General features: G+C 54.0%; 9 protein-coding genes across 9 annotated transcripts; 1 reads left to right on the top strand and 8 right to left on the bottom strand.

Moving 5' to 3' along the window:
- Window positions 1-783: 783 nt before the first annotated feature.
- M409DRAFT_69481 (uncharacterized protein) lies at window positions 784-4,479 on the bottom strand (the record flags this gene model as incomplete). The annotated part of the gene is made up of 1 exon (XM_033818313.1): window positions 784-4,479. The coding sequence occupies one exon, from the start codon at window positions 4,477-4,479 to the stop codon at window positions 784-786; it is 3,696 nt and encodes a 1,231-aa protein (XP_033662869.1).
- Window positions 4,480-6,140: 1,661 nt separating this feature from the next.
- Window positions 6,141-7,604, bottom strand: M409DRAFT_27705 (uncharacterized protein; the record flags this gene model as incomplete). The annotated part of the gene is made up of 2 exons (XM_033808688.1): window positions 6,141-7,417; window positions 7,484-7,604. The coding sequence occupies 2 exons, from the start codon at window positions 7,602-7,604 to the stop codon at window positions 6,141-6,143; spliced, it is 1,398 nt and encodes a 465-aa protein (XP_033662868.1).
- A 681-nt stretch (window positions 7,605-8,285) lies between these two features.
- M409DRAFT_27704 (uncharacterized protein) lies at window positions 8,286-10,006 on the bottom strand (the record flags this gene model as incomplete). Its single annotated transcript, XM_033808687.1, has 3 exons — window positions 8,286-9,443; window positions 9,506-9,670; window positions 9,737-10,006. 3 exons carry the CDS (start codon window positions 10,004-10,006, stop codon window positions 8,286-8,288), a joined length of 1,593 nt encoding a protein of 530 aa, XP_033662867.1.
- Window positions 10,007-10,265: 259 nt separating this feature from the next.
- On the bottom strand, window positions 10,266-11,373 carry M409DRAFT_69480 (uncharacterized protein; the record flags this gene model as incomplete). The annotated part of the gene is made up of 4 exons (XM_033818312.1): window positions 10,266-10,345; window positions 10,396-10,545; window positions 10,598-11,259; window positions 11,309-11,373. The coding sequence occupies 4 exons, from the start codon at window positions 11,371-11,373 to the stop codon at window positions 10,266-10,268; spliced, it is 957 nt and encodes a 318-aa protein (XP_033662866.1).
- A 269-nt stretch (window positions 11,374-11,642) lies between these two features.
- Window positions 11,643-14,594, top strand: M409DRAFT_27702 (uncharacterized protein; the record flags this gene model as incomplete). Its single annotated transcript, XM_033808686.1, has 2 exons — window positions 11,643-11,659; window positions 11,711-14,594. The coding sequence occupies 2 exons, from the start codon at window positions 11,643-11,645 to the stop codon at window positions 14,592-14,594; spliced, it is 2,901 nt and encodes a 966-aa protein (XP_033662865.1).
- Window positions 14,595-14,922: 328 nt separating this feature from the next.
- Window positions 14,923-16,111, bottom strand: M409DRAFT_27701 (uncharacterized protein; the record flags this gene model as incomplete). Its single annotated transcript, XM_033808685.1, has 5 exons — window positions 14,923-15,058; window positions 15,130-15,365; window positions 15,415-15,564; window positions 15,618-15,812; window positions 15,866-16,111. The coding sequence occupies 5 exons, from the start codon at window positions 16,109-16,111 to the stop codon at window positions 14,923-14,925; spliced, it is 963 nt and encodes a 320-aa protein (XP_033662864.1).
- A 1,693-nt stretch (window positions 16,112-17,804) lies between these two features.
- On the bottom strand, window positions 17,805-19,650 carry M409DRAFT_27700 (uncharacterized protein; the record flags this gene model as incomplete). The annotated part of the gene is made up of 3 exons (XM_033808684.1): window positions 17,805-18,732; window positions 18,792-18,855; window positions 18,912-19,650. The coding sequence occupies 3 exons, from the start codon at window positions 19,648-19,650 to the stop codon at window positions 17,805-17,807; spliced, it is 1,731 nt and encodes a 576-aa protein (XP_033662863.1).
- A 938-nt stretch (window positions 19,651-20,588) lies between these two features.
- M409DRAFT_27699 (uncharacterized protein) lies at window positions 20,589-21,947 on the bottom strand (the record flags this gene model as incomplete). The annotated part of the gene is made up of 3 exons (XM_033808683.1): window positions 20,589-21,695; window positions 21,762-21,871; window positions 21,935-21,947. The coding sequence occupies 3 exons, from the start codon at window positions 21,945-21,947 to the stop codon at window positions 20,589-20,591; spliced, it is 1,230 nt and encodes a 409-aa protein (XP_033662862.1).
- Window positions 21,948-22,503: 556 nt separating this feature from the next.
- On the bottom strand, window positions 22,504-24,682 carry M409DRAFT_27698 (uncharacterized protein; the record flags this gene model as incomplete). Its single annotated transcript, XM_033808682.1, has 7 exons — window positions 22,504-22,883; window positions 22,934-23,076; window positions 23,134-23,750; window positions 23,816-24,133; window positions 24,186-24,351; window positions 24,406-24,532; window positions 24,589-24,682. The coding sequence occupies 7 exons, from the start codon at window positions 24,680-24,682 to the stop codon at window positions 22,504-22,506; spliced, it is 1,845 nt and encodes a 614-aa protein (XP_033662861.1).
- Window positions 24,683-25,094: the final 412 nt, after the last annotated feature.

The following is a 25,094-nucleotide window of genomic DNA, read 5'->3' as shown; positions in this document are numbered from 1 at the left end:
TCACACTTCACTTGTTCTTCGCCCACTCATCAGCAGTATACTGGGACAGAAAAGGCAAGCACTCTTGTGTTCAACTTCGACTTTCATCATTCCCTCCTCTCTATCTACCCGCTCGGCCGTCCCAACTTCATGCGCCGTCTCTCCCACAGTGGAGACAGCGGCAGTAGCAGCAACAACAAACACGCAGTAAAGCAAACACAATGCCACACACATCTCGGTATACATTAGAGCGGCTGCCCATTAGACTAAAGGAAAAAAGAAAGAACCCTCCAGAGAAGGGGTCTGTCTGTCTGTGTGTCTGTGTGTCTCGCCCGGAGCGGGCAGCCGAGTAGCTCCAGGCTTGTGTCGTTTTGTTTCGTTCCGATAAAAAAAAAGGAGAAGAACTGTGCATGGCCGTGGTCGAGGCGACTTTGCAGGTTCATGCATGTGTGTGGAGGAGCCTGTCGAAATCGAAAACTGGGTTCCTTTTGGAATATGGTTGGTTCCTGCACAATGTGCACGCAATGCTCGCAGAAAAAACGATCGAGTGAGAAGAAGACCAAGATGTACTCTCAAAACAGGTACAGAGACAAGATGCTTGAAAGCAGAACGAAGTGGGTATCGTAGCGTGCAACAGCAACAACAGTCTAAGCAGATGCGCCATCGGGCGCGGCTCAATCCTCATCCATCTGATGGTCCACATTTCGATGATCTCGCTCGAAATGGCAGACTGGATGGTGCAACGTAGGAGATTCGTGACGGCGTGGCGTAGAAGCAGCCGTGACAGGTCGAGTCACGTCTTCATCATAGCTTTGGCGGGCTTGGCTTGCCTTCCAGGTTGTGGAACAGGGACTCAGGTGGGACCCGAGCGATGTTGTTGCTCCTGTCAAACGTGGCGGTCATCGGTACGTAGCCCTCCTTTCGTCTCCTACGACGTTCGATCAGAATGCCGGCAACGACGATGAAGAAGATGATGGCCAGGGAGATAGCAAGACCGATGAGTACCACCAATCCAAGGGCGAGATGATGATCATTCTTCTCCATGAAGTACTGCGGGTTGCCGACGAAGATGGCCGAGAGACTGCCTTGGCTGCCGTCATTCATGTTGGTGAGGATGTAGGGCTCGTATGTGGTGCCGTTGAAAAGCACAGCGCTTGCGTTGCCTTCGGTAGGGATGTTGACATCTCCCAATATCAGCAAGGATTGATCGGCCGACATCAGGTCGCTGGTCGCGTGAGGAGAGGTGAGCGGCATGATCTGCAGCTTGCGAATTGTCGTAGAGTCTCCAAGCCCACCAGCTCCGGTCCAAACGCCGTCCTGGTACTTCGCCAGGTAAGTCGAGCTGTTGCTGGTCGCTACGCCAGATACCCAGAACTGATCGTAGTCGCTGCTGACCGCAGAGATAGCCGAAATGGGGCCAGGCAAGGTTGATGCGCCAGTGTACTCCTCAAAGGTCTGCTTCTTGGCGTCGTACGTCGCCATAGTGGTAGCATTGCCATTGACTGTGAGGTTGCCAGCGATGATGAGTTGTGTCTTGGACGACCAGAACATGGCATTGATAGTGCCGGAGAGACCTGCGCCTGTGTTCTGCCACTGCATGACTCCAGCATCATAGGAGCAAAGCGTCTCGCATTGAAGCGATCCAGCCGTTTGGAAACTGCCGCCAACGAAAACATTGCTGCTGTCTGGTTGTGTTGCAATGACATTGACTACGACGTTGTCGCCGCCGAGCGCAGGAGGGTGCGGGTTGGCGAATGCATTGGCCGAGAGGTCATATACGACCAGTCCAGTAGCATCATTGCCATTCACAGTGCCGTTGACCGCTCCACCAGCGAAGAGCATGGTGTTGTACGTATCCATTGCCACAAAGATCGAGTCGCTATCCAAGCCGCTCGTGCCAGAGACCGTCGCTTGACCGTTGTTGGTCGCGTTGATGAAGATGAGGTTGTTGATTGTTGAGCCGTTGCTCATGTTGGTTGCGAAGTTGCCGCCGATAATAGTGATATTGAGATTGTTATCGCCGTAGAACAGTCCCTCATATACACCAGTGTAGTTTCGGCCAGAGGATTGAGTCGTCAGGGCACGCTTTCGCTTGGTGGACGAGCTGTTGGTAGAGCTGCTCGATGCACCAGGCTCGAGTCGAACGCCTAGAGACTGCAGCCCAGGCACGCCGGATCCCACAAGTTCCACGACATCACCATAGTCAGAGCCTTGCGACTTGATCGTGCCTGCATAGACTGGCGCCATGTCAGGCACCGTGGCCCAGGCAGTCAAGAAACCGTTCAGCGCCAGTGATGCGTTCGCGATGTTGTTCAACCAGTTGCTCTGCGCCGGCACCCAGACTGCAAAGCCCTCTGCATCAAAAGCCGCATTGTCAGAGAACTCGTTCACGGACGTGAAGTTACCACTGATCGCGAAGCAGTTCTGGAGGTTGTTGTCTGAGATGTTGAGAGGCAGCGGTGTGATGTCAAAGACCGATCCAGATACGCCCGCACCGAGGGGTGTCCATACATTTTCGTCGATGGAGAAGACAGCAAGGTTGTTGAGACCCGTGACTGAGTTGTCCTGAGTGTTGCTGAAAGTGCCGCCGAGGTAGAGTCTCGATCCATTTAGTTGCATCGCAGCGACCTGTCCGTTGAGACCACCACCGGGCAGTGCAGTTCCGTTCTCTTTGACCGACATGACGTTGTGCACGTCACCTCCAGCGAAGTCACCAGCAACATACAGAGTCTCGTTATCCTCGTCCTGGATGACGGCGTTGATCATTGCTTGATCGTTCAAGTTCGAGCCAGCCGAGTTGATCGCAGACTTGGAGAAGTCGTCGGTGTTGGCTGCCAGGCCGGGAGTGTACTCGTAGAGTCCATTGAGGCCACCAGTAGTCGAGACGAGATCGAAGCGTACTCTAGACGCTACGACGGTCAGTGGGGCGGATTGGCCAGAGACTGGCGACAGCGTCACCTCTGGGCTGAAGTTGTCTGTGTCGATGTAGCCGTAATAAATTTGGTCGAACTTGTCGTAGTTGTTGGTCTGGAACAGTGTCGTGGTGATGGGCGCGGTGTCCGATGTCATGGATCCGGTGATGTTGACTTGTCCTCTCGTCCCACAGGAGCCGTCCATGATGCAACCTGGGGTGTACATCATGACGGAGTAGTTGCCAGACTGTTGGATGTTCGGCTGGAAGACGACGTTGGTTGACGCATTGATCGAGTCGGAGTTGGTGAAGTAGGCGGAGAGGAAGTTGGCTGGAGTCAGATCACGGTTCGCAACTTCTGTCCAGGTCGAGTTGGGGGTGGCCACCGAACTGGATCCATTGCTGATGCCATCACACTTAGGCTCGTTGAAATTGGCGACAGCGTAGCTGTAGATGTCGTCCTGGAAGATCTCAATCCCACTCAGGCCACCACTCGACCCATACCATTCGGTAACATAGATGCGCAGTCCACTGACTCCCACGGTGTTGACGAAGTGAAAGTCCTGAGCAGTGCTGTTGTTCTCCGGAAGTGGGCAACTCTGTGAGCAAGAAGAATTCTGACCGGTGGTAGGATCGACGTAGGTGAAGTTGAGAATGCCGCCATCATCAAGTCTCTCGAAGTACCAGGACTTGGTGCCGTGGCCGCCTTGTGCGTTGTACAACCGTAACTTGGTCGGGTTAAAGCCGAAGCCGTACTGACCCTCCCAGTATCCTGCAGTGTCATCTGCAAGAAGCCATTGATTTCCCGAGTCGGCTGTGCTGCAAATGATGCTCCTCGGATCGCTTGAGGCGGCCGTGTTGAAACCGGTGATCGTTCCGCCCAAAAGGTTCACTACTTGTGCATCGGGCTGCGAAGGAGTCGTGGCATCTCCCAATCCAGTGAACTCACCACCAAAGACAATGTTCCCTGCGGAATTCTTCGTGATGGAGTTCACGGGTCCATTAAACCCGGCGAATGGGAAATCCTGCCAGCCTGTCGTCCATGCCATCGAGTTCGTCGAGTTGCCGCCCATGAAGTTACCACCGACGTAAACAGTCGTCGAATATTGATCGCAGTAGAGTGCGTGCACCTGCCCAGTGAGTCCAGGGAGGTCGGTTATTACGTTCGTGTTGGGATTCCACAACGCAATGGGCCCAGCTTTCTGGCCTCCTACGCTGGTGAAATTTCCGCCTAGCACGACTCCATTATTTGTCCCATCTCGGCTGATGAACGAGCACATCGCGGCGATAGACGCATCCGCATCGACCAGAGCGAGCGACTCAAACGCGCCATTGGGATATCGTGTGAGCAGCGACTGGCTGCCATTACTTGAGAGGTTCTCATTTTGCCCTTCGTAGGTGTACAGCGATACGGAATCAAAGTCTCCTCCGATTGCGACGCGGCCGAGTTGTTGGAGGTCGAGATTCGGTGATGACGCCGCGGTTTGCGTGAGAGCGTACGTCGGCCGGGCGGCCAACAGGGGCACGGTCAGTATGTATGTTGCTAGCTCTGGCCCGACGGCCAGCAGCTGCGCGAGTAGGTTGCGCATCGCATGCGGCAGAAGAGTGTGGTGTGTCTCGCGTAGCCGTGGTGGGTGTTTCGGTCGTCGGCGGTCGGTCGGTGTGTATTATGAGTCCGGAGACGCGGTAAAACGAGTGTGTAGGTATGTCGCGGTTGAAGATAGGGTCGGAAAGGGAGGAGTGTCTGGACGGATTCCTGATCTGGTCACACCCTCATGCCGCGCCCAGGTACGTGTTTGGTCCGCTGACTGGCAATGGTTGGCCCTGCAGCGGAAAATCCTGCCGATCGTGCAGACGTGGCGTCGTCGGCGTGTCCAGGCCAGGCGGGTCGAGATGTCGGCGGAGGGGTGGTGGTGGAAAAAGAGTGACTTAGGTGAGTGGTGTTGCCGTCTCCTCGGCCTGGCGGCGGTGGGCGGTGGAGGTGGAGAGGTCGACGACGAGGTCGATGGAGCGTTGGAATGTGTCTCCCGTGCAACGACGAGGAAGGGGCGACACGCTACCTGCCTCTCCGTCCAATTTCGGAACGCCGACGAATCACAGCGCGAGTCGGCTAGCGGATGCGCACCAAATTGCGCCAGCAGAGCGAGCACCAGAAACACGACGTCTGTTTGGTGAGTGAACAATTGAGAATCGTGGTCTGTGGCGCTCGTGAGCCAGACTCTGCTCTGCTGTCAACCAGATCAGATGTCGAGAGGAGATGTGTTGTTTGTTGTTGCTGTCACCTGACAAGCGCAGCAACACTGGCAGCCAGCGTCAAACCTTCACTTCACTGCTGACCGGGATCCCCGTCCCCCTGATGCCATTACGCAGTGCCGTAACACAGCCACGCAGGCCCTCGTGTCTGTCGTGACTGGTGAAACACCAGCCCGCTCTGCAAGCAAGCACGCAACCCGCTTGGAAATACAACTTCTGCACCTCTCCAGAAGGAAGGCCGTACCTCGATGAAGCGTTTATATTCTCGCGATGCAGATGGGAAGACAGGCAAACTGAGGATAGTTATCCTGGAAGAGCTGTGAACAAGGCGCAAACGATCCGCGCTGTCAGCGCTTGAGGAACATTGCACATGTTTCGCTGGAAGTGAGGGATTGTTTGAAGATTCTTCTGATAGCTGGGCATCGTCTCACAGGACAATCAAACATCTCTTCACTCGACAGAGCCCAGGTCGTTATGGTCATCTTTAGATCCCGCCACCGTCTGGTCCTCGCAGGTTGCACCGTGCGAGTATTGCCCATTTCTGCAACAGCACATCCATGCATGGGGAGATGAACCACTACTTAACAGAGCCATATCGGATCACTTCTTCACCAGGAACGTCGAACCTCACCCAGGAACTGCATCATAGAAATCGGTTCAAGGTAGTAGAATCTCATCGTTCTGCCATTCAATCTCTGTCTGCCACTTTTTTATTTTCCTGCTTGTTTCCTAGCTTGATCACGACATTTCCGCCACCAATCTCCCAAAAAGACACAAAAGAAACAAAGACCAAGACACTGTATGGCAGGTCTCAGTTCCGCTGCCGATACTCGCCGTGTCACTGCATCGTGGCACACGTCGGGTGTACCTGCATTGCAGCGTTTTCACGCAAGACGCAGGTATCCATCCTCCCGCTATCCAGCCATGCAACAATCGGTGTCCGCTCAATCAATCCTCAGACCTTCACTTGATCAAGAAATCGCCAAATACTGCTTCTTCAAAAGCGGATGCCCTGAGCCCGAGCCATCGCCTCCAACTCACGAGTCTCCGCCTCCGCAATCTTCTGCTGCTGCTGCTCACGCTCAATCTCGCGGCACTGACACGCCAACATGACCGTCTCCCAGGTGGCCTGGCCGCTGGCGACAATCTTCTGCATGTCGGCGAACCCGCGCTGCTGGCGACGCTCGTAGTTCTCAAAGCAGCGCATGATCTCGTTCTGGCTCAGCGGCATCATCTTGCTGATGGCGCCGGCGGAGAGGTGATCGCGCAGCTTGCCGGGCAGCACGATCCAGTTGGGGTCGTTGGGGTTCTGCTCGCCGTGGATGTCGGGCATGTGGTCGGCGTGGACGTAGAAGCAGACTTTGCGCGGGCAGGTGTCCTTGCTGAAGGGGCTCAAGTCGCACTTGCGGTGGGTGCATGGGACGAGGCGGATGATGCACTCCTTGCAGACCGAGGCCTCGTTGCAGCGCAGGCCGTGGGCGCGGCAGTGGTCGCAGACGACGAACCTCGACTTGAGCTCTGGGTCTTGGACCTCGTGGTCGTAGTTGTAGTTGTAGTGGTCTGTCGCATACTGTGAGTCGTCGACCCCAGCGCCAGCATCTGCCACGTTGACACCACGCAAAATACCTAGGTCCTTCGCAATCGAGCGAACGTGCTCTTCGAACGGCTCGGAGACTTCGACCGGTGAGAAAAGCTCTGCCCATGGGTTGGTGGCATGGCTGGTGGTCGAGACTTGGCGAATGTGCTGTGGAGTCGTGTTGTTCTCGCGCTTCGGTGGAGATGGAGTGTTCTTGCCACTGTTGGTCTCGACTGGTGGCGAGATGGTCTTTCCGAATGGAGTGTCCTTCAGACGAAGGGCGAGAAGACTGTCTTGAGCGGTGAATGACGTGCTCGTCTTGCGACAGTCTGCTCCTACAGCCACCGCTGGCGCTGGCGTGCCGCCGCGAGAGTTCGCTGCTGGCGAGTTCGTCTTCTCGCGCATGTTCTCATTCTCGCGAAGAACAAGGGCGCCGTGATGACCAGACGAGAGCATGCCCGCCTCGCCATGCTTAGCCGTCACTGCACCTTCACCCACGGCCGCTCCACCATTGGATCCGTTGGAGCTGTTCTTGCTATGGGCCACGGTCGCACCATCGCGACTGCCCTCCTTCTCACTGGACTTGCTAGGCGAGACGTTGATGCTCTTGCGGGTAGCGACAGCGCGCTTCGCGGCGCGGAGGTGTTGCTTGGTCAGAATCGTTTGCGCCTTCGTGAGTTGGTCGTCGGCGGAGCTGACTGTCACGGAGAAGAATGTCAGTCATCTTTGTGTATGTCCGAGACATTGCGACAAGATGTACTTACGGGCTAGGGCGACCTCGAAATTCTCCTTCTCCTCCGTCTGACAGAGCTTGAGGAGGTCGATGCGATCGACGTAGTTGCGGGCCTTCTGGAGGGTGGTGCAATCATCGCAGGGGCAAGCCATGTCGAAAGCGGCCGGAAATGTGAAAGTGTAAAGGTAGTAGAAGGGATGGAGGTGATGGAGGTATCTGGGCGAGGATGTTGTAGTAGCGGGGTTGTGTGTACGAGTGCGGATGTGTTTGTTTGATGTTGAAAGAAGTTGAGCTGGCAGAAGTTTTATGTGGGTGCGTGGGAGGTGGAGTGTGGATAGCAGGCAGTTATGTGGCTTGCTTCAGGTGAGGTTCCAAGGGTCCGTGCCTTCCGCTTCAGAGAGTTTTCGTTCACGGCGTTTGCTCTATCGTGCAGCTTAAGCTACGCCGTTTGCATTGCTGCAGGACATTTGCGTAATTCATGCATACGTGCTTTCACTTGAATGTTGAATGACGAAGCGTGCCTCAATAATTTATTGCTGTATATATACGTAGGATCTTCGCATCTGCACCCTTTTCGGAAGCAGTGCGAGTGGACGCATGTGATTCTTGGCGTTTCAGCCAGTTTGCAAGCCAACCACGAATCACTCTTTCAAGAGGTCAAATGAGTGACTGTGCATGAAAAGTGAGCCCCACACAACTTTGCAGATCAAAGCTATCAAATTTGCATTGCTTTTCATCTATTTTGACTCTACAAGAATCATCTCGCACTCAAACTCCCGCATAGTAGTGTCAGCTCATTCGAGCAATGGCGAGTCTCGATGGCTCTTCAACGATCACAAAAGATCGATACAGTCATCCTCATCGCCCTTGCCTGCGCCGTTGTTCTCTGAGCTTACGCCGGTCGCCTTGTCAGTATCCAGCCGCTGATCCTCCGCCTCGCCTTCACCTTCTGTCTTGCCGCTCTCCATCTCTCCAGGGCCATGATCCACAATCTCCTCAATCCTCGTCTTATCATTATCCGCCTCTTCACCTTCAGTCTTTTGACCCTCCTCATTCTCACCCCCATTCTCCGACTTCCATCCATCCCAAGCGTCCGCCTCCACATCAGGCGGGAAGATATCCTCTTCCGTGAGTTCACCAGTAACACCCTTCACAAGTTTTCCCAGCGCAAGCTGAAAGAGATCCTCAATGACTGCCTCCGGAGCAAACCCGATCGTCTCCGGACTCCAGTAGTAAAACAGCATCGGCGCCTGCTTCCACGCCTTCAGAACCGTCCGCATCGCAACGCCCATACCATGGGCCGTAGCTTGATGCTTGACGATGATCTCGAAAGGGGCGGCGAAACACTCGTCCCACACAAGTCCCTGGCACGACTCGCAGAGAAAGTCCCCGTGGGCTCTGAACATGTGCGCCTCCAAATCATCGCGCGAGTAGGCGATGTAGCCGCACGCGTCCGGCTGGTGCGCGCACTGGAGACGCCGGAGAATCATGCACTCTCGGAGCACTTCTAGAGACTCGGGGGCAACAATGATGCCGACTTGACGGAGGTAGTTGGCGTAAGCCCTGGTCGGGTAGTCTTTGATGACAAAACTCTTCGCTGAATCGTTTGGCACGAAGCCGAACTGGCGAAGGTACTTGGTGGAGTGCTCGTCCTCTTCCGACTCGGGGGTATAGCGAAAGTCTTTGTGAAAGTCCTTTTCATCGCAGTCGCTCCTCATGAGGTATTTGGTAATGAGCACGAATGGAGCGTCCTGCTGGCACTCTGTGCACATGAGATGGCTGCGATCGCGCATCATGCACTCGTAGCATTGCCAGTGGCCGCAAGGACTGACGGCCCAATGCTCGTGAACATCATGGCAGGTCCTGCAGACGTTCAGAAGCTCTTTTCCAGATGGGTCGCCCTCTTCCCACTCTGCGCGCGATTTGAAGATGTGGCCAGGGGCGTGCTGGATCCGAAGCTGGTCGGTATCCAGCTCTAGACCAGACTTGTACTATTTGAATTTGTTAGTCACCGAAGATTTCGCATCTGTGCACTGTGTCTCTGAGCACTCACCTTCTCGCGGAACCAGTCTAGGCGTATTTGCCGCGAATGTGGTAAACGAGCATCAGCCAGGGCGTATCTCTGCCACGAAATGGTCTGACAATCCTCGCAGAAGCATGCAAGCGGCTTCTCCGGAAACTCGAAAGGCATTGAGTACTTCTGATACTTATCAATGTGCTGGTGCTCGTCAGTAAAGGTGTTTGTGTGAGGAGCTGATGATAGACTTGCCCGCCATTCTCCTACCCCCTCTTCTCCCTCCGCCGGCGCCGCTTCAACAGCCTCCTTCTGTCGCGCGACGAACTCATGCTCCTGACTATGCTGAGCCTCGAGCCAGGCTTCGTACAGCTGACCTGCGGCGACGCCCAGTCTCCGATCGATCTTGGGCCGGACCTGATACTGCTCGACCAGGTTCAAGACATGGCAGTATTCGCGCTGAAGCTCGAGGCACTCTTCGCAAACGCAATCGACGGGCAGGGCATCCGCGCCACGATGGGGAGCGAGTTGACCGACCATGTTGCAAGGGATGTTGGAGTTGATGCTGCGAAGTTGGTTGTGAAGCAGCTGTGCAGGGCAAAAGCTCGCCAGCTTTGAATTCGAGCAAACATTTGGTTGCCATGGGATCCCATGGGGGCAACCGTAAGCTGCATTCAACATTCGCATGAAATTTCTCTACTCACTATAGGGCTGCTCGCGGCCTGCACAGGTAAATGATCTGATTCATGATTCAAAGTCTTGCACGGTGACTTTTCGCTTCCTGACTTTTTGTGGTAATCTATGCTTGTACTCTGAAAGTCCGTCCACTCGCCGTCTTTCTCTCTTTCTCCTCCGCCTCTGGTCGCGCTCTCCGCAGGACTGTAAATTCGTTAGCTGATATTCAAATGCGAGAGTATGCAGATACAAACTTTGAAGAAAGTCTGCCGTCCTCTTCCTCATCCTGCTGTGGATGTATGCTTTGCTGGCCTTGATGTGGTAGTGGAAGTAGTCGCGGAACGTCTGAATGTGAGAGATGACCTCGTATCGGCGCTGTGGAGTGAGATGGCGTGGGAAGAGAACTGAAAGTCATTAGCAGTGAGATCAAAACATCGACAGCGCAGTCAATCCTACCGAACGTGATGTACCCAATCTTGTCCTTCCCACTCTGTAGGCCAGGAATGCCTTGGAGCTCGAGTGGTGGATCATTACGGAAGAGTACTTGTGGCGCGTTCTGGATAGCTCTCCGTCTTGCATCCACAAACTCTTGAAGGAACACCTTGCCGTAGATCCGGTCTGTCTCATCTGAAAAGACCGTGCTGAAGATCACAGTCACGCGATCGTGTGATGCCTTGACATAGATGGCCTCCTCATCCCGGTAGTGTATCGCCCGCACCTCACCACCTTCCCTCACACCCTGTGGTGCTGTCTCGCTCGTGTAGTGGCTCGCTTGTTCTGCTAATGAGGAGTACTCGTCAAACGCCTGCTCGAAGGGAGCTGCCATGGCATTTCGCTTCAGCAAGCTTATCCGTCTGATCAAGTCATCCTTCTCTTCTTGCTCGGCTGGTAGGTTCTCGAGGTCGACTTGGACGGAGAAGTCATAGCCCTGCTCAGGCGAGACGATGTATGGACCGTATTCGCGCTGTAGCACTGCATCTGCGCCGTACTTTACGAGCTCAGGGTAGCACTTGACAGCGATTGAGATGAGGATCTGGGTCTTGGAGTTGGGTGTGGAGATGTGGAAGGTGACGTTGTCGAAGTCGGAGACCACTTGGTCGATTGAAGAAGGAGTCGAGCTGTTTGATCGTTAGCTCTGGCTCGGTCCCATCAAGCTCGTTGGCATACTCCGGCGAGAAGCGGTCCTTCAGCAGCGACTCGATGAGGACGTTTTGGTAGTCGAGAAGCAACATGGCGGTGGGGGCGCCTTTCGATGTGAAGCCGGTGGGTTATTGAATCAATGTGTACACCTTCAAGCTCAATCAATTTAGGCGCAGCTGGACAATGTCACAACCCAGGCTTCCGAATTGGAGAGAGTGAGGTGGGATGATGATGCGGCTCTGCTGGCTCAGACTCCACTCCTCACGCTAGTCTTCGTCCAGAATGAGAGGACAGAATATCTGAGACCGCGCTTGTGGGGAAACGATCTTCTTGAACTTTTTTGTGCATCCGCAACGACGTGATGGTTCGAAGCTATAGGTGAGGATTGCCCAGTATTTGAAGTCGCATGGCCGTAACTAATTGACTTAGAAAATACGAGCCCGCTCAGGTCTTCGGCACCGTCTGCACCGCCTCCTCCAACTCAGTCTGGTCTTCCGATGGATCGAGTCGCAATGCTGGATCTGGAAGAGCTTTTGTCGGTGCCAACGAGGAGGTTCTGTGCTGGGACGTGAAGAAGGGGGAACTGCTCTCGCGGTGGCAGGACAAAGACAACAGGAGCGAAGTGACGAGCATATCACAATGCGATGTCCAACCCGATCTGTTCGCCGTGGGATATGCAGACGGATCGATACGAATATGGGACTCGCTGTCAGGACAAATTGTCGTTAGCTTCAACGGCCATAGAAGCGCGGTGACACATCTTCAGTTCGACCGCGAAGGATCGAGGCTTGCAAGCGGAAGCAAAGACAGCGATATCATCATCTGGAACTTGCTCTCGGAAACGGCCGAGTTCAAATTGCGAGGCCACAAGGACCAGATCACTGGCTTGTCGTTTCTTCGAACCCCAGTCTCGCCACGAGACGATACAGACGAGATTGTCAACGGTGACTTGCAGGATGAGCTGGAAGAGAAGTATCTACTTTCAACCTCGAAAGATGCTCTGGTCAAGATTTGGGACCTCACAACTCCACACTGCATCGAGACACATGTCGCGCAGACTAGCGGCGAATGCTGGGCGCTTGGACTCAGTCCTGACGGAGCTGGCTGTATCACCGCTGGGAACGAGGGCGAGTTGAAGGTCTGGCAGATAGATCTCAGTGGCCTCGCAAGACTTGACAGCAACATCGGCGAGAGCAAGAAGCACGACTACCTTACAAGCCGCGGTATCATCAACCGACAGGGCAAAGACAGAACCATCGGAATCTCGTTCCATCCGAAACAGGACTACATCGCGATTCATGGTTCAGAGAAGGCGGTGGAATTGTGGCGGATTCGAAATCCCGACGAAATACACGGACTCATGCAACGCAAGCGTAGAAGAAGACGGGAGAAAGCTGCTGCTGCTGGTGAAACACTTCCACTTGAAAAGGACGATGGTTTGGAAGCTCCGGAAATCAGCGACGTGTTTACACCTTATGTGATTGTCAGGACGGGAGGCAAGATTCGGTCAGTGAACTGGATGGCAATCGGTGGAAAGACTGCGAAAAATCTGCAACTGCTGGCCTCAACCACGAACAACCAGCTCGAACTGTACAGCGTCGTCTCTCATCGCGCAAAGGAGAAGTCTGGAAGCAGGGAGGCGCCCGAATACAACCGATCTCTTGCCGTTGAACTCCCTGGCCACCGCACCGATGTTCGTACGCTCGCTCTCTCGTCAGATGACCGCATGCTTGCCAGTGCATCTACAGGCGCACTGAAAGTCTGGAATCTTCGTACACAGTCGTGTCTCAGAACGCTGGAGTGTGGTCAAGCGCTTTGCTCTTCATTCTTACCCGGAGACCGTATGGTGCTTCTGGGCACCAAGACTGGAGAGCTCGAGCTGTACGATATCAGCACCAGTACACTTGTGGAGAAGTTTCAGGCACACGAAGGCGCGATCTGGACACTGGCAGTACATCCTGATGGCCGTTCAGTGGTGACTGGCTCGGCCGACAAGAGCGCTAAATTCTGGCGATTCGATGTTGTTGACGAAGAGATCCCCGGCACCCGAAGAACCACGCAAAGACTCAAGCTCACGCAAACAAGGCTGTTAAAAGTCGCGGACGATGTGCTTTCACTCTGCTTTTCGCCCGACCACAAATACATTGCGCTGAGCACACTCGACAATACTGTCAAGCTTTTCTTCGTGGATAGCCTGAAGCAGTACCACATCCTCTACGGTCACAAACTACCCGTACTCAACATAAGCATCAGCAGCGACTCGAAGCTGATTGCAACATGTTCTGCAGACAAGAACGTCAGAATCTGGGGCATGGACTTTGGAGACTGTCACAAAGCTTTCTTCGCGCATCAGGACAGTGTCATGCAGGTCGGCTTCATCTCACATCCCGTGGAAACTGACGAAAAGCATACCGTCTTCAGCGCGAGTAAAGACGGAGTCGTGAAGATTTGGGATGGCGATAAGTTTGAGCAGATTCAGAAGCTCGAAGGTCACCACGGCGAGATCTGGGCCATGGTGGTCAGCCGAACAGGCGAGACTGTCGTCACAGCCTCGCACGACAAGAGCATGCGAACCTGGCAAGTCGGCGATGATTTGATTTTCCTCGAAGAAGAGCGAGAACGTGAACTGGAAGAGATGTATGAATCGACACTCGCCCAGAACATGGACCGCGACTTCCAAGACGAGGACGAGCAGAACGCCGAAGTCGCCGCCGCCAGCAAACAAACAATCTCCACTCTCACCCACGGCGAGAAGATCATGGAAGCTCTCGAAGTAGGCCTCACCGACCTCGAACTCATGCGAGCCTACGAACGCGACAAATTTCACAACCCCAAGCTGGCCATTCCCCAACGCAACCCCATCTTCCTCGCGTTAGGGAACATCTCCGCCTCGCAACACGTCCTGCGCACCCTCCAAAAGGTCCCCACCCCCGCCCTCAACGACGCCCTCCTCGTCATCCCCTTCAGCACCCTTCCCACCCTCTTCACCTTCCTCGCCCTCTTCCTCCAAAACCGCATGGCGCCGGAGCTCGCCTGGCGAATCACATACTTCATGCTGCAAGCGCACATGACGCAGATTGTTGCGAGCAAGCAGCTCAAGCCGCTGTTGACGGATGTGCTGGTGGCGTATGAGGCCTGGCAAGAAGAGGATAAGAGAGTTATGGGGTTCAATCTCGCGGGGTTGGAGATTATGAGTAGGGAGGTTAGGGAGAATGAAGTGCATGGGGCGTATTTGGATGAGACGGTGGCTGCTGAGGAGGAGGAGGTTTTGCAGAAGGGGAGGAAGAAGAGGGGGTTTGCTAGTGTTGCGTAGGCGATGGCCCAGTTGAGGAGCCAGTTGGAGGCCGTGGTCATGGAGAGGGATTTGGCGCGGACTTTGAGGGGGAAGATTTCGCCCGCGACGACCTGGGAGGTTGATTATTAGCTGGGAGATCTCAGAGTGGTGGGGATGTGGGTTTATTACTCACCCATGCACAAGGGCCCCATGAGCAGGCGAAGAAGAAGATGTAGATGCACACGAAGGCGATGAGGGCTTTCTGCGCAGCCAAGTTCTCGATGCCAGCGCCTGTTCCTACACCGGCGACGATGAATTGGGACACGGCCATGCCGATGGCGCCGAAGAGGAGCAGAGAGCGACGGCTTCAGGCTTCGACCATGTAGAGGCCTGGGAATGTCGAGCCCACGTTGACGCAGGAGGTGATGATGCTGACGATGAAGGCATTGTTGATTCCAGAGTTCTTAAAGAAGGAAGAACCGTAGTAAAAGATGAAGTTAACGCTGGAAAGAGAAAGGTCGTGTCAGTGGTGGTTCTTTGAACGGATAAATGATAGTGGACGTTGGGGACTTACCCAGTCAATTGCTGCAAAGCCTGGAGGAGACAGCCAGTCGCGAGGCGCTTTCCAAGATTGCCCTTGAAGCAGTCCAGGTATGTAGCCTGACCCAGGGACAGTTCGTACTCGTGGTTGGCAGTGATCTCGCCGAGCTCTTCAACCAGTGCTGGGTGGTCGACGTCCAGTCGTCGGAGTCGGCTGAGGGACTTGGCAGCCTTCTCAGGCTGGCCACGCTTGATCCACATTCGAGGAGTCTCCGGCAAGAGCAGCATGCCGAAGAAGAGAATGAGAGCCCAAGCGAACTGGACGGCGATTGGGATGCGGTAAGGAGCCGCTGTCGTTGAGGTTCTTCGTGGCGTTGTCGACGGTAGCCGCAAGGAGCAAGCCAATGGTGATGGCGAGCTGGTAAGCACCAACGATGGTTCCTCTGATCCACTTAGGTGCAGTCTCAGACTAGAAGAAACGTCAGCGACAGTCGACCGCTAGTGGACTGTATGGCAGCATACCTGGTACAATGGAATCAACATAGAGACCATGCCTACGCCAAAGCCGGCGAAGAATCTGCCGGCGACGAATGTTGGGATCTCTGTTGCTGCCGTCTGAAGAATGACTCCAACGCAAAACACAATCGTCGACGCCATCAGACCGAATCTACGACCGAGGAAGTCTCCCGTTGGGGCACCGGCCAAAGCACCGAAGAACTGGAAGTACTTTAGCTTCGTGTCCTTAGTGAAACGATATTGGTTGTACGTACTGTACCAGCAGAGAGTAGAGAGACGATCTCAGACTTTTGATTTGATGTGATGCCTAGAGCTCCAGTCATCGGGTCGATGTAGCCTGTGCTGAACTCTTGTAGCCAGTACGGCATAGCGAGAATGCCACCAATCGTTCCCGTGTCGTATCCGAAGAGCACACCTCCAAAGGCAACGAAGAAACCAACTAAGATGGCTGGCCATGCCTTGCCTGGTGTGCCAGGTGGTGGTCGAAGAGCGACAGGCATGGTTGCGGTGTTCTGTCAGATGTAAAGAGCGCTCGTAGATGAAAGAGGTCAACAGGAGACACAACCCCAGCCAAAATCTCTCTAGGAAGAAAACGTGTCAAGCACGAGAACGAAGAACACAATCTCAAACCTACCGTGCAGGAGGGGAAGGTTCAGTCTTTATGCGAAGTGCCAGGTTACAGTACCATCTAACACCGAACGTGCAAACACACAACGGTGCGACCACACCACACCATGCCCTTCCCCAAACCAAACAAGTGGAGTTCCCCATGGTCGTCCAGCCTAGCTCGAAGCTCGAGCAGGCGGCGCTAGTGCACTGCTTCGAAGCACTGGATGGTGAAAGCTTCGAAGTCTAGCCAAGGCTACCATGCCGGCCCGATTAGCAGCAAGGCGGCTCGGCAGAAAAGTCAAACTTGTTGCCCTGCTGCTTGTAATAACGCCGGCATCAGGCTCGCTTGCTGGTGTGAGGTGCTGACTGCAGGTGAACGATGGGTTGGGATTTTGGAGCTTGCGTCTCGCAGAGAAGGCTGGTTCCTGGACGACGGCAATTGATCGTGTGAGTGTACTCTGACGTTCGCTTCGGATCTTGCTCCAGCGTATCAAGTCCCCATGCAGAGGAGATCCCGCACAAGGCTCGCCTCGCCCTCGTTGATCGCCGGTCAAGTGGGGAAGAATGTCGATAGCATTTCCCAGGGAGACCTAGTTGCAAGGGAGCACATGTGCCATGCTGGTCACGGGTACGTGTTTCTCCTGCAGATGGCGCTTGGACTTCCAACACGATTCTGTCAGGACCAGTGGAAGAGCAGAAGACTTCCCGTCCGGCGAGATGCACTTCTGGCCGTGGGAGGTGGAGAGCATCTGAGATGCGCCTCAAATCCTCCGCATCAATGGCTTCTGGAGCATGGCCCGAACCGGGAGGTACGGAGATTTGATTGATCGCACATGGTGGTCGAAGGTTGATGACGACGAGAAGACGAAGATGTTTGTCTGATGAATGTCGTTGTCGTTGCAGTCGCATCGAGGCCAAGCAAACTCTGCTCCACTTCTCCACGATCTTGGCCCCCAAACGACAACCACCTCTCCTTCTCGCACAAACAACACACCATGTCGAACACGAAATCAATACCCCGAAATAACAGGCCCAGCCATGTCAAACCGCACGTGAAGACGAGGACTCCATGTCAGACCACGCGGCGGCATCGCGGTCGTACTTCACGCGTGGCGGCGTCAGACACGTACTCTGTAGCGCCGTCAGTCGCCGGGAAAGAAGCTTTCGTCTCACAACACGGAGCAACCTCCCGAGAGAGGCGGTCTCGACTTTCAACAGAGTCGAAGCGATATTGGATGCATATTCTGCTTGCTCGTGGCGGACAGACGATTGGATTGAGGAGGGCAACGGACTTGTGGTATTGCGGCATGATTGAAGGAATAATGCGTAACTCTCGAAGGCTGATGCTTCTACCATCGCGAGAAGGCTAGGGTACGGGAGGCAGCAAGACGAAGTGCTTCCACAGCTTTAAAAACTTCCAGAAAGCCCAGAGGGCGTGGTGGTATCAGAGGCAAGGCTGAGAAGGAGAACAGTTAGCAAAGAGGCACGACTTGAAGAGTGCTGTTCATGGAGTGTACATTGATGCGCTTTAAGTATGAGGCTCAAGTTGATATGATCCTCTAATACACCGATGCCAATCTTGCGTTACTTGCCCGTGCCCAGCAAGTACGTGAACCCAATAGGAGCCAGACTCTTAAAGATTTCCAAGCCGAAGTCCCGTACACTACGCCACGTCGACCCAGCCTTCCGGTCCATGTCCCTGAGTTTAGCAATGTCTCCTTCCATTCTCACTTGATCGCACCTACGCAACCTCCTCTCCTCACGCAACCGCCGCATGAGGGTTTCAATTTGCCGAATCATTTCTTCCGCATCGGGTGCATCCTGTATCTTCTCCTTCAGCTCCACCATCTCTTGCTTCAGCTGTTGGTTCTCCTCTCCTATCGCTGCTAGCTCATCCCGGGTATCGTGGAGTTTGTTCAGCGCATCATGCACTTTCTGCTGTTGACTACAGAGTTGTTCCTGCCTTTGCCTGTCTGCTGTTCGGTACTCCTTCGCAATGCTCTTGATCTTTTTTTGATAGAACCTTTCTTGCTTAAGCAGTTCTGCGTTAACAACTTGGCCCGCTCCTGTTTCGATGATGGCTTTGCCTTGCTCGACCATTTCACGCTGGATTTGTAGTGGTGTCGGTAAGTTGGACAGAAGCAGCTCGATGACCTTGAGACCACTCGAAGCGTCGCGGCAGTTCAACTTCCTGGTGGAAGCTCCACCGTGTATCATTTCTGCCCAAAACTCGTCGACCAACTCCGACCATCGTTGTTCTTCGGTCCCTTTGTCGTAGCAAGCCATCACATCCCAGTGGCTGCCTACGAGTACCACGTTCTTGAGCGGCTCTGGCCCACAGAGCTGTTCAAACGTCGACAGGTTAAGTAGGAACGAGCCGACTACTTTGGTTGGAAGGGGCTGGAAGTATATTACGCCGGACAGTTTGTGATCCTTGTACGAGTCCCTTAGCCAGCGTGAAAGAATGTCGAGCACCTCCGGCTCAGATCGATATGTATCGCTGAACCCAGGCCTAAACGATATGGGCCTATCAGTGCTTTCCCTACACTTCGGTGCCAAAAGGTTACTCACGTATCAATGAGGTTTACGTTGTAGCCCTTGTAACAAAAGGTATAATTTGCAACTTCCTGCGTACCTACACGGCAGTCAGCTATGAGCACGTAAACCTCCAAGGGACTGTCCCGTACATACAAGACTTCATCCCTCGAGACGCGATTACGTTGTTGTTGCCGCTGACTGCGCGGATGAAAGTAGATTTTCCAGAGCCAGTCGGTCCCATGACAGCTATATCGACTCTTCGAACTTTTTGTATTGGAGCCCGGGCCACAGAAACCGAGCTATTGGGCTGTACCTGATAACCAGCATTGGGCTGTACCTGATACGCAGCATTGGTCGGTACCTGTGCTCCAACCGCGAAGTTGGATGACGGTCGATTCGGAGCAGCGCCTAGTGCTATAGCGGCAGGGTTGGGCGATGACCCCCAGGGGGCATTGCCTGATACTCGAGCTCCGGAGTTTGGCGATAGTGGATACGGAGAACCAAGTGGTGCTTGAGGCGTGAAGGTTTGTGGTAATTGATACTGGATGTTTCCTGGTGGTCGGGCTGCAGAATTGGATAACGGTCGACTCGGAGGAGCGCCTAGTGCTGGAGAGAGAGAGTTGGGCGATAATGCCCATGGGGCCTTGCCTGATACTCGAGCTGCGGAGTTGGGCAATAGTTGATACGGAGAACCGAGTGGTGCTGGAGGCTTAAAGGTTTGGGGTGATTGATACTGGAAGTTTCCTGGTGCTTGAGCGGCAGGGTTGGGAGCCAGTCGAACAGGAAGATTGCCTTGTCCTTGAGCCGCAGGAGCGTTACCCGATGAGTATAGACTGCCTTGGGTTGTTCGATTCGGTCCTGTGTAAGACGAATTAGCATTTGGTGCTGCCATGGCAGTCTAGAGAGAGAGAGTGTGTGTGTGTGAAAGCGCACAGCCGTGCGGCGTGATCTTCGATCGAACATGTATGTAGTTATGCGGCCAGATTCTTCCGACTGAACCTGCACAGAGAACGATTTCGCTGGCCGGTGTGGTTGAGAAGTCAGGCTCTGCTGCAGCAGTTCTGTTCTCTGGCCCAATCACACGTACATATTGACCGGTGGAAGTTCAAGGCAACTATTGCAGCTGCCCAAAACGCCAATTCGCACGTGGCCCAATCACAAGCGGAACCTCTACAACCAAAGGGATGACTTAGGTGGTACAGACGTACCTCGAGCTTGCTTTCGTGTTCGTAGGTCAGCCACAAGGCTGACAGCGACCATGAGCTGACTGTTCCACAGCAGTCAGTCCGAGTCCCAGGAGAGGTCTACCTTGCGAGAAGCGTAGCTATCACGACCGAGAGAATGGTCGGCCATTTCACCGCGTACAGGCCAATATGCAGCTTTTGATTAACTTGGCGTATCCCACATCTTTTTCATGCTCCCTTGGTCGAAGCCGCCACCGCGAGAGGGACGCCTGATACTCTACTTGTTGTGTTAGACTACCGGGCGAGATGCATGCAACGCTCGATCTTTTAATGCTTACATAGGTTCGACTGCCTCTTAATAGCAGCAACGGGGCTGCTAAGCATTGGCGCAGTCTCTGTCGCTCTAACAAGATCCAATTAGCGCTGACTTTTATATTCATGTGCATGTAGCCAACCTCACCGAATATTGCTTTTATGGATCAGCACAGATAATTCCAAGGTCATCACAGGATGTACAGCAGTTGCCGTACCCAGTAGTGTAGGACATCAATTATTTGATCATTGCGATGATTTTGTTATGGTTTTGTATCCTACGGCAGCGTTGAGTAGCCGGTATGTTTCTCTCCCTCAGCTCACCACCCCATCTCTAAGCCTTCTTCTTCTCACTCTCCTGCTGCTGCTTCAAGACCTTCCACTTCTCCTCCGGAATCGTCAAGCAATTGATGCCAAGATAGTTGCAAATCGCATTGCAGACGAGATACGCCCAGCGGAAGTACACCACCATGCTGACGATGAAGTACGCCCAGAGATAATAGAGTTGGACTTCAGAGGATACGGGCTCGAAACCGAAATATGGCAGGTTGACCATGACGGCGCCGCCGATGAGAGGAGCTAGGAGGCCGGTCCAGTAGGGGAAGGGCTGTCTTGTTAGATGAGCTAGGATCATCTTTGTGGTCATGCGGCCGAAGACAAAGGATAGTGTGAGGCACAGCAGGCAGAGGTGGTTTTCGCTGAGGAGGGTTGAGTACGGTGAGCCGAGCCAGGCGACCAGGGATCCAGTGAAGACAACCATAGGCGTCCATTCGAGGAAGACGGGCCAAATGGGAAGATTCTTCTCTCGCCTCGCAGCAACGACATTGACGACGCAAGGTGGAACGTGGCCGAAGGTGAACGCGAGCAGAAGCACCGCCGCCCACACATCCTTCACGCTCAGGCTGCCCAGCGTCTCATCGAACCCTACAATCTCCGCCATAGGTTTGTGCCAGATGTGAGACCCAAAGTATCCCGAAGAAATCATTAGCAAGCTCGCAAGCAAGAGTCCCTCAGTAGGTCCATTGAAGTATCCCAGATATAGCGTGTGCGTGTGAAACGTCTCCCAGGTCGAAAAGAACATTGGCAACGTAGGAATCAAAGCTGTCAAGGCACCAATCGGCGTAGGACCCAGTGCCATGGCAGACGTCTCGAGCAAACTCGCAAGGGTGCAATTGAGCGAGTCAATTCCGTGGTCGAATAGTTCTCCAAGTCCAGATGATGTACCCGTCCTCCGTGCTTGTTTCCCATCGATGTTGTCCATGGTTGAGTACGCCCAGACTCCGAAGGCGTAGCTGTATGAGACCCAGGCGTATTTAGGTCCAGTCAAGTCGGGGTCCATGAGTTGTTGGAGGCCAACATTGGCAATGACGAAGAAGAAGCCGATGAGCGTGACCATGTTGGGGGCGAGCCATAATGGCAAGAATTCAACGCAGAAGTTCCACTGTTGGCAATGTCAATCCAGTCGCCGTTTTGTATGTTTGCAGATGAAGCTAGAATGGTGACGTACATAATGCCTCAAGACGTAGTAGGACACGGGCGACTTGTCCACAGAGGAGTATTTGTACGTCTTGAAGTGCTTGAGGCCATCTTCTGACAGTGATCCCGTCGCTGGCTTGCCTGTATCACACCGAATTTAGTATCATCCTCGAGTATACTGACATCCCTTCTAGAATTCCATACCTTTCTCCGCCATTTCGCTCAAAATTCGAAAAACGACAGGTCAAGAGACTTTCAACGTATCATCGCAAACAACGAAAGACAAAATGGATGCTCAGCCAAATCGCTGTGTATCCAAGAGCTGGGCCTTGGATATGCAAGTGAGAACAAGGGGTTGAGCAAACATTGAAAGAGGAGAGGTCGTGGACTCGAAAAGTTGCAGGGAAGCTCCACATGCCAGATGCTGAGATTTGATTGGTCAATGGCAACAACTCTGAATGACTTCACCTCCCTCCTGAATATCTCTCCCTCAAACGACTTTCATAAATGAGATGTGAAAATGCAGTACCAAGAACTTAAAGACTACGGACGATGCATTCGCTACATGAAGTTTCGTCCTGCCCCATAATGCTGATCATACATCAATCTTTGACTTTTAGAGCCTGAGGGCCGTTCCATCATTGCATTGATCTATACCTACGCGCAGAAAGAGATCTGGCACGATGGACGTGAAAGGTATCGCCCTGTTATGCCTTTTTGCCTCTTTGTGCACGTAAACGCCGAAGAACACGCGAAAACCTGAGAGGGACTGCTTAGCGGGTAGACATGGCCTTGGTGACCACACGCTTGAGCGCCAGCTCCTTCTTCTTCAGGTCGTCGCTGCCGGCATCCTCGATCTCGAGCTGAGCCATGGCATCGGACAGGGCGCTCTCGATCTTCTCCTTCTGGCCACGCTTGAGCTTCATGCTCATGGTTGGGTCAGACACGATCTCCTCGACACGGCTGATGTAGCTCTCGAGCTGTTGTCGGGCCTCGAACTTCTTGCTGAAGGCCTCGTCGCTGGTCTTGAACTTGTCGGCGTCCTCAATCATCTTCTCGATCTCGCCGCTGCTGAGCTTGCCGACGGAGTTGGAGATGGTGATGTTGGCGCTGCGTCCAGATGACTTTTCAGTAGCAGTCACTTTAAGGATCCCTGGTTTCATGTCAGCAATGATCTGAATGACGAAGATGTGCTTTGCTTACCGTTCACGTCGACCTCGAACACAACCTCGAGGACGGCGTCACCAGCCTTCATTGGTGGGATAGGAGCAAGAGTGAACTCGCCGAGGGAGGTGTTGTCCTCGCAGTTGACACGCTCTCCCTGGAACACGGGGAATTGAACAGTGCTATAGGTAATCGATTAGCTTGGTGGCTTTGGAAGGTTGGGGGACGATTGTGGTTACCTCTGGTTGTCGGCAACAGTGGTGAAGGTTCGCTTCTTGAGAGTTGGCACAGTCTGGCCACGGGGCACGACTGGAGCGAAGATGTTGCCCTCCATGGCCACACCGAGGGAGAGAGGAACGACGTCCAAAAGGAGCATGTCCTGAGTGTCGGCCGAGGTGGCCTTGCCAGAGAGGATACCAGCCTGAACAGCTGCGCCGTAAGCGACAGCCTCGTCTGGGTTGATGCTCTTCTCGAGCTTCTTGCCGTTGAAGAAGTCGCTCAGAAGCTTCTGGATCTTGGGAATACGGGTGCTGCCACCAACCAGCACGATCTCGTCAACCTTGTTCTTCTCGATCGCAGCATCCTTCAGAACCTGCTCGACAGGCTGGATAGTGCCCTGGAAAGCCTTGTTGTTGATATCTTCGAATCGTGCACGGGTGATGTTGGTGTTGAAGTCCTCGCCGTCGAAGAGCGAGTCGATTTCGATGGTGGTCTGGGTTCCGTTGGACAGAGTACGCTTGGCACGCTCGCAGGCGGTTCGCAGACGGCGGAGGGCACGGGGATCACCGCTGATGTCTTTCTTCGCCTTCTTCTGGAACTCCTTCTTGCAGTGCTCGAGAAGGTTGGTGTCGAAGTCCTGCGCAAATCGAAGATCGTTAGCTGTGTGTCGTGAGACAATCGGGCTTCAGCAATCCGTCTTACCTGACCACCAAGATGGGTGTCACCAGCGGTAGCCTTGACAGTGAAAACACCACCCTGGATGTGGAGAAGGGACACATCGAAAGTACCACCACCGAGATCGTAGATGAGAACGTTGCGCTCCTTGTCAGACTTTCCAGCACCAAGACCGTAGGCGATAGCGGCAGCAGTTGGCTCGTTGATGATACGGAGGACGTTCAAGCCAGCGATGGCACCGGCGTCCTTGGTGGCCTGTCTCTGGTTGTCGTTGAAGTAGGCGGGGACGGTGATAACAGCCTTGGAGACCTTCTTGCCGAGCTTGGTCTCAGCGACCTCCTTCATCTGGGAGATTGTTAGCCATCAGGGTTTCCCGGTTCTGCGGCGGCTGCCATACCTTGCCGAGGACCATGGCAGAGATCTCTTGTGGTGAGAAAGTCTTGGTCTCGTTCAAGTACTGGACCTGAACCTTTGGGCTGTTGTCGTCGTCGATGACCTTGAATGGCCATGACTCGATGTCCTTCTTCACGGTTGGGTCGTCAAACCTCCGACCGATCAGACGCCTGCATATGGTCAGCTCCTGCTCCCACCTCTTTACCGCTCATGTGCGCACTCACTTAACATCGAAGACGGTGTTCTCTGGGTTCATAGCCGCCTGGTTCTTGGCGGCTTCGCCGATGAGGCGCTCCTCCGAGGTGAAGGAGACGAAGGATGGGGTGGTGAAGCTTCCCTGCTCGTTGGCGACTGCGACGCATTGTGGTTAGCTGCGGTCAAGATCTTGCAGGCGGAATTTTGCATACTGATCTCAACGCCGGCGCCCTCATAGTTGGCGACGCAAGAGTAGGTGGTGCCAAGATCGATGCCAATGGCACCGTCGTAAACTTCGTCCGCCATGTTGTTGGGTAGTGTGAGAGGTGGTAGAGGGTGTGCTGGAGGTGGAAGATGGAGCGCACGAAGAAGTCTTGCAGCGAATTTCGAGCGGCCCGTTAGGACCCTCGCAAAAGCTTAATAAAAATGTCCGGATTGTTCCTTCCGTCTACCGAAGTGCGGCCCCAGCTCCAGCTTTGTCTGTGAAACTCCACAGCCGTCTGCACACATCCTCAACTTTTGCCAAGTGACTGCGACTACGGAACACTGACAAACTGCACACTAGCCAGAGATCTGTCCGAGGCATCACCAACTAGTCAACTATCACAGCTGCAGTCAAGCGATTGCCCTCTATCTGTTTGCCTTGGTCACGACAGCCAGAAGCCTATCACACTCCTTCATCTTGTCCAACAGGCCGCCTGCTTCACATAATCACTCA

This window comes from Zasmidium cellare (genome assembly GCF_010093935.1).
Source record: "Zasmidium cellare ATCC 36951 unplaced genomic scaffold M409scaffold_38, whole genome shotgun sequence".
NCBI lineage: Eukaryota > Fungi > Ascomycota > Dothideomycetes > Mycosphaerellales > Mycosphaerellaceae > Zasmidium > Zasmidium cellare.
The sequence above is the reverse complement of the archived record's forward strand: the minus strand, read 5'-3'. Positions and strand labels throughout refer to the sequence as shown.